Below are 18,349 nucleotides of genomic sequence, written 5' to 3'. Positions count from 1 at the left end.
GTTTTTTCTCTTTCAAAACAACCTGGGAAATGTGTTAGAATGCTGCCATCATATAAACCTGATTATCTCTGGTAAAGAGCTAAATATGGTTTATTATTGTAGGTTTTTAAAGGTTTGTGTGACATTAGTGTCTTTTATGCAACAGCAGCTGGACAGGAAGGAGGCAGCAAATTGATTCCTGATCAAATGGATCAGGAATCAAACAGCATTGAGGACTGGAGACTCTGCACATGGTGCAGCTGCACTAACACATCATTTTGATTTCTAAATTAGAGGAAAACTCTGGTGGCGTCAACTCTCAAATTTCAACTCTTATTTCTGGAAAGATTTGTTCGGCCAATTTGCATAATAAAAATATATTGCTGCAGTACTTTGATAACATTGACATAAGTAATAGTTAAAAGTTCTGCAAAGACGAGCAGTGGAGAGCAGAAAACCAGTGAGATTAGACTGGGGGGGAGAGGAGACAGCAGGCGCAACAGGCAGCCTGAGGGAACGAATAGAAACAACAGAAACCTGAACCAGACCCCAAAAAACTACAAATTTAAGTAAAAATACCCAACAACGATGTAAGAGAAATAACTTCAAATGCACAAATAGGAAATGAAAACAAGTTGAAGACAAAGGACTGAACCAGTGAAATGGCATCAACAACTGAATACAGCAAGACGTTTTCTAACAAGAAACCCAGAAGGAATTAGACCCAACAAACCGGCATCATGTGGAGAGATTTAAAAGCTCAGCATCTGGTCTGCCTGTAATTCCCTGCATTATGACAAAAAGTGCTCAAATTTTAGCAGCGTTGAAGGAAGTTCAGAAGTTTCTGTGAAAACATTATTCCCATCATCCTACTCCAACCTTAAACGTTTGTCTGCAGTTATTTCACCACAACTACAAATCGTTTGGTCCCAAAAAAGGTCAGAAATAGATGTGGCTGATGGGAGGGAAGCTAAAACACATCCAGACTGCAGCTGCGGTCAAACAGTTAATTTATCTGCCAACAGAACTAGAACTTTTTCATCAATATAAAGGAATTATTTACTTAAAACAAGTGGACATACCTTGCTGAAAATTTCTTCTAAGTTAGTTTGTCTTATTTCAAGGTTACTGAGATATTTGCTCTAAAAACTAAACCAAAAAAAATGCTTGGTAGGATTTAGTGTTTTTGCAGTGTGGCAGCTGAAGTCACGTGATGTGGCTAAACATCCAGTAAGAAGCCAAATGATTTAGTTGGTTTAGTGCAATCTGCTGACATTGGACTCATAAAGAAACTATTTTCTAAACTGATTAACTTCATGCTCACAAACAACACCAGGTGTCACCATGGCGATCTGGCCGTTTACTCCCATAGCGAGTTTTCATTAACATTCAGGGCATTTATACGTGCTAAATTCACATTCCTCAGTTTTGCCTGGTTTATTTGAAACAAAGATTCAAGTTGTTTCAAAAAGTGATTCCAACAGAGAGACATTTTTATGAGTGAGAAACAAACAGTATCATCTTCACCTCTTTACTTCCACAGAGCTCATCCTGGTCCTGTGTAGATCATCTTTACAGCAAAGTGCACATTCTGTCCTTGTTTTGTGAAGCCACACATCTACTTCATGCATTTTTGCTACAAATTATGTTTCCTGAGAATAAAACAGTCTGTTCGGTAAGGGACTTTTGAAAATGTAATCACAGACGTTACTTCATCGTCCATATATGGTCGTACCTTCCTGTTTAATGGGCACGACTCTAAAGGCTCTTTGGTTGCAGAAAACTGCTTTGTAAGTTTCTATGTTAGTTGCTTGAAAATAGAAATCAATACACTGTAAAACATTAGAAGGTGACAATGAAAGTTCACCTGCTGCCTTGAAAAGGTAATTTAAGTCAATAAAAAATTATTGTTTTTAACTCAGAAATTAAAGTTCATAAAGTTGATTTAACAAGAGAACCTAAAAACACAGTTTTTAAGTTAATTGATCTTGAATTGTAAGTTTTACCTTAATGCTGCATTTAAACCAAATAAATATTTCACAATATGCAAGAAAACTAACTGTCCTCACCCAGTTAAAGAGCCACATTTCTCTGTTATTTTTCCCACAATATCAAGTTAAAATGACTTATTTTACTGTAGAATAATTTAAATTCTTGTTTCAAATTGCAAGAACCAAATTTCTGACCTGATGATGAATTTTATGAAACATCTGAATGATTTCATCTCAGAAACATTTAGTGTGAACAGGACAAGAGTCAGATCAACGTAACACACTTCCATCTCAGGAGACAGAAACACGCCGCTAAGCATTCTGGGAAATAGTTCCCACTCCTGTCTGTTTCTTCTTTCAGTTTTTAAAGTGTTAACCTAAAAACTCTGTTTGTTCAATTCTCAATAAAAAGTTAACAGTAGAAGATGGCAGACACAGCTAAATGCAGCTAAAGTGTTTTACAGTGTAAAAAGGCTGGCAGTGACTCATCTTTCATATGTTTTCAGATTCCTTTCTCTAAAATGTGATAATAGATTACCTTTGCATTGCAAACATCACTTGTCACAGTATCTGGAGTCAGTCTGCTGTGCTCTGGAGTTTTCGCTGGATGCCAGGCGGCGAGTTTACAGTCTGACGTTCAGCGTCTCTCTGGTGTCTGCACAGCTGCGGTCCTGTAAACACTTCCCCTGCTTGGAAATCAGTTTCAGCCCACTCTCTCCTTCTCTTTCTCTCTCAAACACTCATACATCAAACAGAATAAACACCATAAAGTCCAAAACACGGCCGACGTCACTTCCTGGCAGAATCACTCGCCACATTTTGCTGCGGCGCGTGACGCAGGGAGACGTGTCAGCGCCGCAGCTTCCTTCTCAGGTTTGAAATGTGTTTATTTTCCGAGCGGAGGGCTGCAGGGGAAGGCACGCTAGGTTACAGTAAATGTTGTGAACGTGACAAAAGGATCTTCATCACTGGTGTGAGTTAGAGCCGCTGCCGCTGCGTTGCTGTGTGTTGAGGTAATTATGCAGAACGTCTCAGATAAACACTGACTGCCGCAGCGCTGGAATGTGGAAAAACATTTAATTTCAAGACTTTTTTGATGTTTCTTTTTTAAATATTCTTGTTAAAATGCATCAGAATCGATTTGTAAAAAGTGTTTAAACCACATTATGGGAACGCTGGTCCATTATGGGAACTGGTTTCCAGTTTGAGCAGCTTAATGTCTGACTCATACACTCTTGTGAAGTTGGACCTCCTTCTCCTAACTCCTTTATAAAAGCACCAAACTTCCTTTAATCCAGAAGCCGCTCACACAGAGTCAAGAATTTCATATTTATTATTTATTTTGGCTTTTTCCCCCCTAGCTATTTATTATTATTTATTTTGTATTTATTTTATTTAACATTCCCTTTTATTCCTTTGTCAAAATGTTTTTGTTTCCAGATAAGCGTCCTTCCTGCCTGTTCCTCTTCCTTTTCTTAATCCTCTCTCTTCCCTTTTCATGGTCGTTTTACGTCCCAGAATCCAACCCAATCCTTGCCTTCAGGAATCAGCTCAGAGAGGTGCGTCTCTACACAGGTATGTACAGGACTTCAGTTTTATTCAGTGCAGGAAGGAGAATCTGGAATTTAATAAAAGGAACTGAGATTTTCAAACATTTTTCTGATGGAAAGATGAATTTCAGTTCAAGGTGTGAATCTGGACAGTGAGATAAAACCATTTAAATCTCTTTCTGCATTTTAAGATATTTAAATTATATAACTTCTTTCTGCTCCTTTTCACTCACGATTTATTTTATCTGACATAAAGTGTTCATATTTAAGTGAATTAAATAAAAAATGAAAGAGTTTATTAATTTTAATTGTGCTGATTTCTTTGCTGCAGAGAATCACCGACGCGGGTTGTATGTGGAGATGCATCTGGATGGGAGAGTGACTGGAAGTGATGCTCAGAGTCCTTATAGTGAGTAACTGAGGGATTAAAACATAAACTGCAAGTAAAAACATATGAAAAAATACATGCAAATACAGAAACCAGCACATTTTTTCATCTCACATTGATCACTTTCCTTAAAATTTGATCTTTAATTTGAATACATTTATTTAATAGATAAAAAAAATAATTGTTTTCAACAAAATAGTATAAATGTAACTGGAATGAAATATTTGTTGAAATAATGCTTCACGTTTTAGAGTTGATTAAATTGTTTGGGGCTTTAATTCAGGAATCCAAGACTTTCCGGTTCTTCTACACTGTAAAAAAAACTAAATTTTACAAAGTATTTTGGTCGAGTTTCAAGTGAAAATATCTGAGGACATTTGAAATAACACTAAACTGATTTACAAGAAAGTTTTCAGCAAGTCATGGAAGCTTGTTTTAAATAAATTTTTGAATATTGATAAAAAGTGCAGACTTTTTGCACTCATAAAAAGACATTTTTCCAAAATTATAAGTTAAAAAAAAATCTTCCAGAGTGGAACTAGAACTTTTTAAGATCAATATTTATGAATTGTTGACTTAAAACAAGCTTCTATTTATTGTTGAATAGTTACGTTTAGGCTAGTTTAGTCTTATTTTCAGTGTACTTAGATGTTTGCACCAGCAACTAGACAAAATAAAATGACGTGTTTTTGCAGTGCATGACATGACAGAGGCTCCTTCCTCTTGGTCACTTTAGAAAATGAAAAGTACATAAAAACTGGAAGAGGACTCAAGTGTGTCATTGAGGATATAATAGAAGTTGAAGAAAAATCTCCTAAGCTGAAAAAACAGCCTGAAAACTGAACCTGTTTGTTTGTCCAGGTGTGTTGCAGATAAAGTCCGTTAAACCGGGTCATGTGGTCATAAAGGGACAGACATCGTCCATGTTTCTCTGCATGGACGACTCCGGGAATCTAAGGGGACAGGTACGATGAAGAAGAGCTCAAGAACATCTAATTTTTGACTCTTTAGTCGTATTTTTCTCTTCTGGTGAAGAAAGTTTTAATGGTTTCCGCTCCTTTCAGACAACCTATGACGAGGCTGACTGCTCCTTCAGGGAACTGCTGCTCGCTGACGGCTACACCCGTTTCCTGAACTCACAACACGGCGTTCCTTTATCGCTGGCATCCAGAAACTCTCCGGATCGACACTCGGTTCCTTTCACAAGATTTTTACCTCTCAGGAATACTTTAACGGTTTCGGAAGAATCAACAAAGACTCAGAGGGACTTCAACCTGGACTCGGATGACCTTTTCGGGATGGGTCAGAACGTGGTGGTCAGTCCTCAGCTGTTCGTGGACTAAAATACAGAACCACAAAGAAACCAGAACTGTTTGGGTTTTAAAACTCTGATACATGATTGTCTTCTAATTTATTATTTTTGTTGTTTTTTTTAGGATTCTTAAATTTAATTAATACTGACCTAAGTTATTTATTTATTTTTGTGTCTTATTTAAAGCTTATTTGAAGTTTTATTCATTCTGGGAATTGCTCAGATCTTTTGAGAAAATATGAATAATTTGTATTTCTTTTCCAGGGAAATAAATCCTGGAATTGTTTTTGTGCAATTCCACGTTTTTCTTTTTGGTATTTCCAATGCAGAGCAGTGCTCAGTATAGGAGCAGGGCGCCCTCTAGTGGAAGAAACTAATAATGAGCGCAAAAGTTTTTTTTAATTTTTTTTATTTTGCTAATTTCTGTCTGATTTGTGATTCAGGAAAGAGAAAAAAACTCTTAAATTTTCTAAATTAAATTGTAATCTATGAGTTTGTTAAAAATAAAATGAAATAAAATTTGATTTAAATCTCTGGACATCTTGAGTTATTTTCATGTTTACTTTTTTTTAACAGTAATCGCAGACATACATACCTCCTTTTTTCTACATTATTTAAAGTGACAGAGAGTTTTAGCCTGTTTTGTTATTACTTTTACCATGAAGGTATTTATATGTTGTCTTTTTGTTTTGAATGATGCCAGAAGTTGTATATAGGTTATACTACTGCAACTCCCTCTAAGCTGCCATTTTTAAAAAGCTAAAAAATAAATAAATAAAAGATAAATGACATTTATATTTACAATAAAATATATATAGCTGGTCTGTCAGCATAATAATTATCACCAATATGGGCCAAATTAACAGAGATGGTTCACCAGTTGTAAAGATGTCAATAATCAAACCAATGGTGATTTTTTTAACAATCCTCTCTCATCGTGTTTTCCTTTCTGAATAAATGAAGCCTACTCAAATTAAAAGTTAGATTTTTCTATTTTTGTGTGGTAGCACTGCAAAAAAGATTAATTTACTTTACATGGATCCTTAATTAGTTGAACATGTTGACATTAACATGTTGTAATTTTCCTATTAACTCAAAAAATGCTCTTTGTGATGCATACAAACTCATAATTACTTCAAAAAATGTATATATTTTGTTATATTTGTCACGCCTGGAGGTAGCCATTTTATTGGCAGTAATTTCATGACAAAAACAAAAATAGTGAAGTGAGTCTTACACGCTTCCCACGTGAAAGAAACGAAGAGCACAATGAGAAAGAGCCGAAGAAATGAACCACATCCACCAGTAGGTGGCGGTAATGCTACTTAATGGTTTTTGCCAACCGCCAATAAAACTCAAGAAGAGTTGGAAAAACACAACTTCCTAAGTATTTCTGCTCTCAGCATTTCTCTCTAAAAAACTTTAAGTCATGAGCAAAATTGATCAAAAGAGTCGTAACCTGGTAAGCTTAAACCAAATGACATGCAGACATTTTTTATCCACAAAGCGCAGCCTAACCCCGCCGGCTAATAAGCTAAAGACGACGGGAGAAACAGAAAGCTCTTTTAAACAACAAAGCTATTACCATAGTGTCGAGTGTAAAATCACGGACCGACACCGGGCCAAAACCCAGACCCTAAACAGATGTTACCGGACCGCACAGAGCACATGAACTTACCGGATCACACAGTCCGACCAGAGGTACGTGGCTTCCATTGTTTCAGTTATGAAGCTGAAGTTGGCAGCAGCTTCTTCTGGTAACTTTTTCCTCTTGTTTCGTTTGGTCCTCCTCATCTTCATTGCGCCTTGTGATTTCTACATTGCCATCGATTTTTGGCTGGTTAGCTAGCACTACGGGACTAAGCATGTCATTTACCCAGAATGCATTGCAGCGTAAACAACATGGCGACGTCCGTGTTTCACAATATGACAACATTTTCTTTACATTTATAAAAACTAAACAGCCTACACTTTTTACTGTATTGTTTTTGCATCTAATTTCACACTATTATCAGAGCTCAAAAACAAATAAAGTTAGTCACTCTGCTGCTACAAGACAAATCTAAATTACCTTTGGAAAACTAAAACAAAAATGTCTTGTTGATATCATAGATCTACTGGTATGATCAAATAAACATAAAATCTTTAGAAGTTAGCATTTCTTCCCATGCCTTTAAAATGTGTTGCTGTAATGTGGGAAATCACACTGACATCATGTTTTCATCATTTCCTCATCTTTTGTAAACAGAGATCTGGACTTTATCCACCAAAAAACCCAATTTCATCAGTTCGGACTTTACTGGTTGTTAAATGGACTAGCTGAAGCCAATTACTGAAGTGGTTTATTGTAGCAGCATTGCCTTAGTCTGCATAACTTCTGTTAGTCTCCACTGTGATGTAGTGGAAAATCTGAAGAGTTTTATTGAGACAGGAACATTACTAGAACATTATCGGATGACAACTATTTGGCAGTTAGCAAGACTTCTCTCAGCAACTCAAACATGAAACACGAGGTCTGATATGGCAGCCTAAAGACTTTTTTTCATTTTTATTTTATCATAAAATAAAAAAAATACAATTATCACTTGGTGAATATTATATTTGTCAACCCATTTAATTTCTACCCATGTATTTTTACTGCCTACAGATGAAAGTAGCTTTCAAGAAAATTAGTAAAATAGTATCCTTGACAAAAACACTGAGCTATAAAGCATAAATTAAGGGTATTACTGCTATAGCATAACAAAGAGAGCATGTAATTAAAACAGACAAACTCGGCGTTTGTATACTTTTCACAAAAGAGTGTTGAGAATGTGAATTTGGATCAGGACAGATCCCAGTCTTTCTTCGGAGGCAGCTTTACTGCCGTTTGGCTGAGTTCTGTTGTGATGTAGCAATCATCTGTCTCGCTTGCACTGCAACCTTTAAGGCAAAAATAACTAAGACGTCATAGTTTCAAGGTACAGACTTTCTGAAAGTCATTTTCATCCCAAGCTGGAAGCATTGCTACATGTTAGCAGGAGTTATTTTTATACCGTTACCCTGAGAATAGAAAGCTGTTGGTAGTTTGAGCTGTTCTGTGAAAAAGGCTTATCTTCAGGTATATTTAGCTGACTTATGTCGCTGAAAAGGACAATTAAGCGAGGAAGTAGAACCAGTACAACATTTTTAGGAGGTATATAACCTTGATTGTCTTACTCAAGGTGAGAATTTAAAAGTGTCCCTTTGGAGTTCCTCCATTTTTTTTCACTCTTGTTGCAAGAATTAGCTTATTTACTTACACTTCCTGTGTCTTTGAATACGGGGGCTAAGAATCCTGGCTCTTTCTAAACTTGTGTAACTAGTGGTTCTCTCAGATACATGTTACCTCCTGTGTACTCTGCCATCTGGCCAGTACATAATCCGCCAAGTAAAGTCCCGTTGAGAGGGTTGCAGATTCCTTCAGTGGGATAAAATTCTGGATCTTGATACCTATCCCCGTCCTCTGTCTCCTCTCCCTCAGGCTCCTCATCCTCCCATAGGGATGTCTGCACATGATTGTACTCAGTTTGATGTTCACATTCAGTCTCTCGGTGGTAGAAGTAGCTGAAGTTGGACACAATGACGGGCACAGGCAGAGAGATGGTCAGAACACCAGCAATCGCGCACATGGAGCCAACCATTTTACCCCAAACGGTCGCAGGGTACATGTCACCGTATCCCACTGTGGTCATTGTGACAACTGCCCACCAAAAGCCATGCGGTATGCTGACAAAATCCGTGGTGTGGTGGTCAGCTTCCGCAAAGTAGACGGCGCTGGAGAAGATGATGACCCCAATAAACAGGAAGAAGATGAGCAGGCCGAGCTCACGCATGCTGGCCCGTAGCGTCTGACCGAGGATCTGAAGGCCCTTGGAATGCCGAGACAGCTTGAAGATTCTGAAGACCCTCACCAACCGGATGACTCTGATGATGGCCAAGGATGTGGTCGGAGACGAGTCATCGTCTTTGGCCAGCTCTGTTCCAAGGGTGACAAAATAAGGAAGGATGGCACTGAAATCAATGATGTTCATGACATCCTTAAAGAAGTGGATCTTGCTGGGAGCGCTTGAAAATCGCATGATGAGCTCAAAGGAAAACCAGCATATGCACAAAGTTTCCACTATGAAGAACGGGTCGCTGAAAATGCTTGGATGAGGAGGCATGTTCTCTGAAGAGTTCCTACCATGGGAGTGGTGCTCCTAAAGAGGAACAGACAGGAAATACAGCAGAAGTTTGAAACTAAACAAGTGCACAATAACAAAACATACATCCTATTAGTTGGTATTAAATTATAAACGCTAAAAAAAAGAGTATTGCTCCAGAAATACTGGAGTGTTTTCATTTTATGTCATCAAACCGGGTGGCCATTTTGGTAGTATATAAAAACTAAAACAAGCTAAGTCCTATGTTATCAAGTAAGGTAAAAATAATAACATACTCCTGTAGCTGAAATTGTTCTGATTATGAAAAACATTTACTTTATAAAAAGTATCAACAATTAATAATGATGATAATAAAGTAGAAGAATGTCAGAAGCTGTTGGGGGAGAGAAGATGTACATAGAGCTGAAGGAGGAAAGGGGTCAGTGATGGGTGGATATTGTGTCAGGTCGGCCCTCTTACCTAGTTATGTGTTCATTGATAAGATTGATTTGCTTGAACCTTTTTACATGCATATATCTCTTGTGTGTTTGAGCCCTGCTGGGTCAATCTGTTTTGATTTTTGCACAGTAGCACCAGCTGTTTTCCTCCTCCAGCTATGGAAACATTTTCAATTCAGGCGCAGGGAAACTTTCTCATTATAATGTGATTTATAATTCATCAAAACCAAAATATGTTCTCGTTTGTTTGCTCCTCTTGATGCTTGTTAGCCAGTCTGGTGCTTTTATGGCCAAAAAATAATCTTTAAAATATTTAAAACAATATATCAGAAGTTTGTTTAAAACTGCTTTACTGATCACCATGAGTGTCTCCAACATGGCTGCAATGTGTAACTTTAGGAACTCGATGACATCAGTGAAGACACAGTTAGGAATGTTTATGCTAAGCTAGGCTAACTAATAACAGGCTTTCAGGTTCCATTGTTAGCCTAAAGCACAGACTACTCAGTAAATACACATCTACCATCAAAAATATTCACAGTTCATCTACAAATTTCTAATAAGCTACGTTGATATTTACTGTTATTGCCCTTTAAGGCAGCACGTGAAACGTCTTTTACATTTTGCACTTTCTGAACTCTTCCTCAGACCACCTGTTGTTCCATCTGTCAAGTCATTTATCATCATATTTCTGTGCAGGACGATATGACACTGGGAACATGTCCAGTCAGAAGTACAGTGATAAACGACCTGAATATAGAACAATATGCTTTGTATGTTATAATGACATACATATATATAGGTTGAGAGAAGCTTAAATGAAGAGGGAGTATTGATGGTGACTTTCAGTAGCAGGTCGGTGACAGTGTTTATTACTAACGCTGGATATCTGCAGAATGTGTTGATCCGCTCCATGGGTTCTCCTAATGCTAAATATAACCCCTTTAAGATCTCTAAGGAGAAACATGAGTGTCTTCCTCATCCTTCTACACCTTCCCATCTCCCCGTTTAACACTGCTGGTGAACGGTGGGCGTTCTGACTTGGACAGGAGAAAGTTACAGTAGTTTCCTGACAGCAACGCCAGCCTGGCGCAGCACAACACTGCTGGAGGAATGTGTTAACATGACCCAGTGTATCCTGCTCATCCTGCAGGACCTTTAACTCATTGGTTCCAAGCCATCGGCGAGCTTTGGCTCTCACCCTTGCTCATGTGTACGGTCATTTGTGACCTTTCATTAACACACCTAACCGTCCCTTCGCTCTGTCTGTGTTCTAGTTCCCAAGTGACACTCGGTGTACCCTTCCTGAATCCATATCAGATTTAACAGCCGGCTAAAATAATCACACCCTAAGCTTCCTGCAGTATTTCTCTGGTCTGCATCCAGGGATATTGGCCAAAAGCTTCCCGTGCCAGTATTTTTCCTTCAAACACACTCTGGCACTCTCCAGGAGAGTGTTTACCTGAACACCTGCCTCACACGGTATCATGTTTCCTTTGACCCAAATAGTTAAGCATATTCCATTTAAAAACTCTGTACCCTGGTGATTTGATATGAAGGCTGTAAAATGTGCAACATTTGGCTGTGAAAGTTTATTTGGCTCAGACGCCACTGCTATAAATATTAAAACCTGGACGTATTAATAAATAAGTCCTTTAGGAGCCAAACAGAGAATTTCCTAGAAAATACTCCTGGGTGCTACCAGCAACCGTTTGGAGGCAGATGTGGCGCAAAAACGTATCGCTTCAAATGTGGTTCAATCAAATAAAAACAAAAATCAAAAGATTAAATTTGTTTTAACTTGAATTACTAAACCTATAGGGTTATGATTGGCAGAATTAAGGAGGATAGTTTGTTATTTAAGGTCTTACTAAACTATTCATGTTTAGATAAAAAAGCAGCTACTGGTTCTCGTCCAGTTTACTTTTTCTTTAGCCGTCAGCGGCGGGACGTATCGTTCTCTACCCACTGTGAAAACCAATGATTTAAAATAGGTTATAATCTTCTCATATTTTACTGTGAAACATAAATAATATCTACCAGCAGGAGGTAAAAGTTTGGACTGAGAGACTCAAAATCTGTCATATTTCAGAGGATCAGAGTCAGCAACAATAGTGTGTCAAATAAAATGTGGCCCTAGCTATGACTAGATAACTGGATATTTTCTTTGAAAGTAATGTGGGCAGTATTATGGTTTCTTTGGCTCCTTTTTTTAGTAAATTTAATTTAATTTCATTCCTCTGCATTGTGTTTTGGTTCCATTTCATTCCTCTTAGAAAACCATGTACATAGACTAAGTACATATGTACATGTATATATTTCCTAACATATTTAGATATTTATTGAGATGAATTGTCCGAAATGATAAAATCTTATTTGTAATGTAATTGCATTATACTTGTTTTATCTTTAAACTTTATCAGGTTCCAATTAATTTTAAACAATGTCCTCCTTTCTGCTCCCTGAATGACTCACATGCAAAACAGTAAGGAGGAAAAATGTCAGTGTATTTCTTATTCTTTCCCGTCCTGAATGTGTAACCCATGTTAACTTCATTACTTAGAAAAGATCAATTTTCTTCCACCTAAATCTAGAAATGTACCAAAACCAAGAGAGTTTTCCAGTAATTAGTGGTGCAGTTCTCTGGTCAGTCGCTGATTACCCATCTTTAAAAAGCCTGACCTGCTGATTTGGATTTAGGCCGATTCCAGTTTTTTTTTTCCTGAAATGTTGCTAAATATAGCAAGAAAGTTGCTGAGTTGGAAACAACGGCAAACATGCAGACATGACCTGGTGGGTCGGTCACTGCAGAGCTGAAGGTCTGATTTTCAGACCTTTGCTGAGGTTGATGAGGTCAATGGATCAGATCGGACTCATGTACCAGAACTGGCCGATCACCAATCTCCCAAAATGAAGAAGATTGGTGCTGATAAATCTGTGCACCTCTAGCATTAATCTTTTTCCGACACGTGGTGTCTTCAGGGCCGTCCTGCATGTTTTAGGTGTTTCACTGAGTAACTGCAATCCCATCACTGCATAAGTATTCAAATTGGAATTACGAAAATGAATTTGCTTAATGAAAACACTCCCATAGATTATACAGTCACAACATATTGACAATTTTAACAAAAATGTAAAAAATCCCCATGTTTTTATAATCAGTTTCTGCAGCAACTGAAGGCCTGCTAAGGAGGCAGAGCAGACATTTAGTCAGCTGTGCAGGAGAGGGGGAGCAGTTGGGTGTGTGTGATAAGAATCTTTAATTTTCATTGTGCTGTCTTTTAATAAAGTAGGCCTGTCACAATAACACATTTTGCTAGACGATAAATTAGAAGTTATTGCGATAAACGATAATATTGTTGTTTTCAGACCATTTTTACGCGATACAACGGTAATGGCAAAATAATAATTCAAGAAAACTTTCTCAAAGATCAGTAAACTTTAAATTCTAACGAACATTTAACACTGGAAGACATTTTAAATTTCCAAAATAAATAAACAAAACAACAAACAAAAATAATTTTAAAGTCTTTGTAAACAAAATTGTCCTTCAAAATAAGAGCTGGTTGAGACCAAAACACCAAACTGAAAACTTTTATCATCCAGTTTTTGGGAGAAAGAAAAAAAAAATAGAGATAAATAATAAATCATACCAATGGAAATTATTGAGTTTGTTTTAATTTATCATGCGATTAATTCATGTATTGCTTATTGTGACAGGCCTAGGTCCAGCCAATGACTGGGTCTGCAAATTAGCCTGTGGTCAGAAAACAGCACAAAGCAGTTTGCTGTGTTTTTAAGACGTGACATTGTTTAATGTGCTGTGCTTGATGGAGTAAATGTGACTGAGTGGACCTGAGCTGGACCCATGCAGGACAGTGGGGCCCTGGGCAGCAGGGAAAGGGCCCACTGGGGCAGAACATTATGTTCCCAACCTCTTTCTTGAAGTCAGGCAGCGTCTCCAGGCAGAAGATGAGGATGGACAGCACTATCACCATCACACTGATGATGGCGATAATACGGGCCCCAGACGAGGATTCAGGGTGCTCAAACAACATCCACAGTTTTCTCTGGATCTCGTTGGACGGCAGGGGCCGCTCTTCCTCTTTATGGAAACCCTCGTCCTCCTTGAAGCGGTTCACGATGTCCTCTCCGAGCTCGTAAAACATCAGCTCGTCCATGAAGATGTCCAGGGGGATGTTGGCGGGCCTGCGGAGCCGCCCCCCGGACTGGTAGAAGTACAGGATGGCATCGAAGCAGGCGCGGTTACGGTCCAGGAACAGCTCGTTCCGAAGCGGGTCAAAGTACCGGGCTCTCCGCCTGGGATCCCCGAGCATGGAGTTGGGGAACTGGGCTAAGGTGCGAAGCTGGGTTTCGTAGCGCATTCCTGAGACGTTGATGGCCAGCCGTTCACTCAGAGCCCAGCCGCTCCGCCACAGAGCCCCCGAACGGCGCCGCTCTTTCCTCTTCTCGTTCTCATCCCCTTTGTTCTCCTTCTCTCCCTTCTCCTCGGTGTTGAGCTGGTTCTTCAGATGTTTGTCCTGTTCCGTGTTCCCCTCGTTCCCTCTGTCTCCTTCTTCGAATGCCTCTGGATCTCCACTATCCATCCCTCGGAGAGATCAGAAGAACCTCCCACCTGAGACTTTGTAGAACAACTGGACCTGAAGGTGGACGCTGTCTAAAACCAGAGGGATGAGACCATCAACGGGAGCTACAGATGGCAGCAGAGTTTTAGATACTGGACCTGATAAGTTTTAGTGCACTTAACTCATTTTTCTTAGTTTTAAAGAGAAACAGCAAGCAAATGTTCGTTCACTGCAAAAACACAAAATCTTGCCAAGTATTTTTGGTTTAGTTTCTAATGCAAATAGATTGGTGCATTTTAAATAAGATATATGAGCTTGTTGTAGGTCAATAAGTCCTTAATATTGAAGAAGTACTTGTTCCACTGGCAGATTATTTCACTTATAACAAGACCTGGTGGAACGAGTACATTTTCATAAATTTTAAGGAATTATTGACTTAAAACAAGGTCCTATGTCTTACTGAAAAGTTACTTGTAAGATAGTGTTGTGTTATTTCAAGTGTAATGAGATACTGCACTAGAAACGAAAAATACTTTGTCAGATTTTGTGTCTGTAGTGTTCAGACGTAGTGTGAGAAGAAAGTCTACTCACTGTTTGGAAAGCGAGCTGCTGAAAGACACTAACTGGAGGAAGAGGATTCACATTGTTCGCCTCCTGCTGCTCACCAGGTGGTCTGTCTTTTCGCCTGTCATTATGTGTGTCACACAAACACAATCCTTCCTTTGGCTGCCCGCTCCGGCCGGCGATGTGATCCGCTGTGTCCAGCCTGGTCACAACCTCTGCCTCCAGTTGTTTGTTGAAGGAACATCCAGGATCGCGCCCTGTCCCTCAGTGGACGAAATGTTTTAGGAGCGCTGTCGTGTTGAAATTAGATCCCCGGCAGACCCTTCCACCTCCTCCCTGTCCTGTCCCCTCCACTTCAGCCATGAGGCACGACAACCTTCAACCTCCCTATCGAATGACAACACGCCTGAGCCCAGCATGGGGCTTTCTGCTGACAGGAGGCCCCGACCCCATTTGATTACTGCCAAGGCTTTTGATTTAAAACCTTGTTAATCATTTTTAATAAGCCATTTGATTTAAAGGTGTTTTATATTTCAGTTTAGTGTGGTGAGGCAATGATTTTAAGACGACTTTGATATTCACTTTGTTCACTTAGGTTGTTCTGGCAAACAAAGCACCTGTTAAAAATAATTTTAACATCTCAGAGTTACTATAATTAAATTATGTATCTGTAAAATGTTTGGATTTTGACTCAACTCAAGAATTGCACACCTTTGTCTTTGGACTTAAATTTGGACTTTCATGGTTTTATTTGGGATTTAACTCTAGACTCAGGTGGGGAGTTGAGTGACGTCTTGTCACCTCTGGTAAGTTTATTATTATGGTTCAGAAATATTTCCTCAACTACATTTACTGCATTCCCTTCAAAAATATTTAGATAAAAAAAACAGAAACACAAATTAACTTAATCTTCTGTTGCTTGATAAAAAAAAACAGATTTATTTACAGAAATCTCCCAATGATCTAATTAAAATATGTATATATGATTTAATTAAAAAGATATGCATGTGTGTATTTAGCTTATGCTTTTCTTTTAAGAGAAAGCAAAAATGAGTCGGTCTTATTTTAATTATGGTACCATTTTCAATTTCCATTGCTGATTTGTCTTAGATGGTAAATGAAAGTGGAAACTTTAAAACACATCAAATTAAACGATCATTTTCCATCTTGTTTTTTCAGAAATGTTGTAAATAGTGTAAAGTAAGAAAAAATAAAGATCAGATGGTACATAATCAATTAAATCGATTTGGAAAATGTGGTTGCATATACTCTACCAAACAGTACCGTGATACACCACCAGAGGGCGGTAATGTTTTGTAACAGAGGCTGCTGTATGTTTGCGACATTTCCTCACAGCTGCCTTCATTCATAGCAAACAAACCCTTATGCTTTTCCTGGTCGTCTAATATAGTGTGTTTGGCTGCTGTGCTTAATGTGAACTAAAAGATGAAGGCAACAAACTAATCCTATGAAATTATTGAATGAAATGCGTCAAATAAAGGTTTTACTGTGCTGCAGCTTTGCAGAGCAATCATTTTACCCTGTGATACTCCTGACATGACAACACACTCATATAGAAATGAGAAAAATTACACGTTTAAAGTTTTTTTTTTTTTTTACAAATTAAAATATGTATATAAGGGTCAGAGTTAGGGCTACATGGTTTCTGCTAATTATTTGCAGAAAAAATCATCTATAATCTTTTTCTGATTTCCACTGTGCATATTAATGCCTCTGGAGGTATATTTAGTGTTTCAGAGTAATAAATTTGCCATTTATAAAGTTTTTTATAGATGTAATCTCAAGAGTTTGAGGACTTCAGCTGTTCGTGGGTGGCATTGTGACCTTTAACCCCAATGAATACCAGGAGTCCACTCTATAGTTGATGGATGGTCAGAGTTGATCTGATGCTGGACGAAAACCTCAGGAACTGCAAAACATGTGAAACTGATGGGAGTAGCTTCAAGCATGTTCATGTGTTACAACGGCCAAGTCAAAGTCCAGACCTGAATCCAGCTAAGAGTCTATTTTGTGTTTTAAAAAATGCTTTTTTCTGCCTGATTAATTTTTTTAAAAGAAGAAAAATAGTCTCTGGATATGCTAATCTGGTAAAGACCGTAGTAGGCTAAAGGAGACTGAACACAAGTTTGTGGTTTAATGTGACACAGTGTCAAATACCTCAGGTTGTATTAACACAACCTGAAGGCTCTTTACTTTCATAAACTGGTGTGTGTCAATATTAAAGATTCTTTCAAAAACAAATGTTGAGATTGAACAATTTAGTTTTTTATGTAAAAGAAGAAAGGCCATTAGATTACCTCCCTGATTCAAAATATCCTGACCCTGTTCCAGATTGCCCCAGATTTAAAGATCACCTCCTATGGGGGAATTTTCCTGCCATAATTCAAGAGCACACATTTTCAGTCTGAAAGCAGGACTTCATGTCTTTCTTCTCAAAACTTCTCAGATCAGATCTCCACCTGCAAACCTCTCTGCTCTCTTACGAATCATTTTCTGCTAGTGCTTGGAACAGAAAAGCACTGTCGCCTGGCAACCTCTCAGCCAATAGAATGCAAGCGTTACACTGGGTGCGTTTGTTTCCTTCTAGTCGGTGTGCCTGTGTGGCTACTGTCGATTGTAGCAGGAGTTTGTTCACAGATCCACAGAACCAACTGTGTTACACCTTAGTCACAACATGCTACCTGTCTGTCTCTCTATGATGGATAGGTTTATAGATATATGTTTTCTGTCAGTGGTTATATGTAATGATATATAGACAACCATTAACAGAAAATGTATTTATCTATGAACCTGTCCATCATAGATAGATAGATAGATAGAATCGACAGTAGCCACACAGGCACACCCACTAGAAGGAAACAAACGCACCCAGTATAACGCTTTCATTCGATTGGCTGAGAGGTTGCTAGGCGACAGTAGGTTTTTGTTCCAAGCGCTAGCAGAAAATGTTTGGCAAGCGAGTGGAGATTTGAGAAAGCACAGTGAATATTTGAAAGAGCAGACATGTTTTGAAGAGAAAGACATGAAGCCCTGCTTTCAAACTTAAATGTGTGCTCTCAAATTATGGCAGAAAAATCCCCCCTAAATATCAACCTCCATGTTGATATTTAGCAAGCTCCTGGAAACGTCCTCAAACTTTCAGTCACATCTAACATGTCACTGTTGCCTTGAAAGACTTTGGATTTTCTTCGCCTCCTCATTTCAGCTCTGATTACATCAGTCAGTGCTTAGTGGCCTCCCTGCTGCTGTCAGATTGATGAACACAGCTAACTGTGACAGTCACTTCACCACTTCATATCCTACTCGGTCACAACGCATGAGGGCTTCTTTTGCTTTC

General features: G+C 38.5%; 2 protein-coding genes across 2 annotated transcripts; one reads left to right on the top strand and one right to left on the bottom strand.

The window, feature by feature from the left end:
* Positions 1 to 3,290: 3,290 nt before the first annotated feature.
* Positions 3,291 to 6,024, top strand: fgf21 (fibroblast growth factor 21). The gene is made up of 4 exons (XM_014988758.2): positions 3,291 to 3,545; positions 3,852 to 3,929; positions 4,770 to 4,873; positions 4,973 to 6,024. The coding sequence occupies exons 1-4, from the start codon at positions 3,395 to 3,397 to the stop codon at positions 5,249 to 5,251; spliced, it is 612 nt and encodes a 203-aa protein (XP_014844244.2). The 5' UTR covers positions 3,291 to 3,394; the 3' UTR covers positions 5,252 to 6,024.
* A 1,710-nt stretch (positions 6,025 to 7,734) lies between these two features.
* On the bottom strand, positions 7,735 to 15,314 carry LOC106918752 (potassium voltage-gated channel subfamily A member 1-like). The gene is made up of 5 exons (XM_088000976.1): positions 15,019 to 15,314; positions 13,777 to 14,519; positions 11,092 to 11,107; positions 10,133 to 10,143; positions 7,735 to 9,440 (listed from the first exon to the last, which is right to left on the bottom strand). The coding sequence occupies exons 2-5, from the start codon at positions 14,446 to 14,448 to the stop codon at positions 8,547 to 8,549; spliced, it is 1,593 nt and encodes a 530-aa protein (XP_087857102.1). The 5' UTR covers positions 14,449 to 14,519; positions 15,019 to 15,314; the 3' UTR covers positions 7,735 to 8,546.
* Positions 15,315 to 18,349: the final 3,035 nt, after the last annotated feature.

Source organism: Poecilia mexicana, unplaced genomic scaffold, assembly GCF_051168715.1.
Source record: "Poecilia mexicana isolate PSO_F unplaced genomic scaffold, ASM5116871v1 scaffold_19, whole genome shotgun sequence".
Lineage (NCBI taxonomy): Eukaryota > Metazoa > Chordata > Actinopteri > Cyprinodontiformes > Poeciliidae > Poecilia > Poecilia mexicana.
Note: the sequence above shows the minus strand (reverse complement) of the source record. Positions and strands in the feature narration are given on the sequence as shown.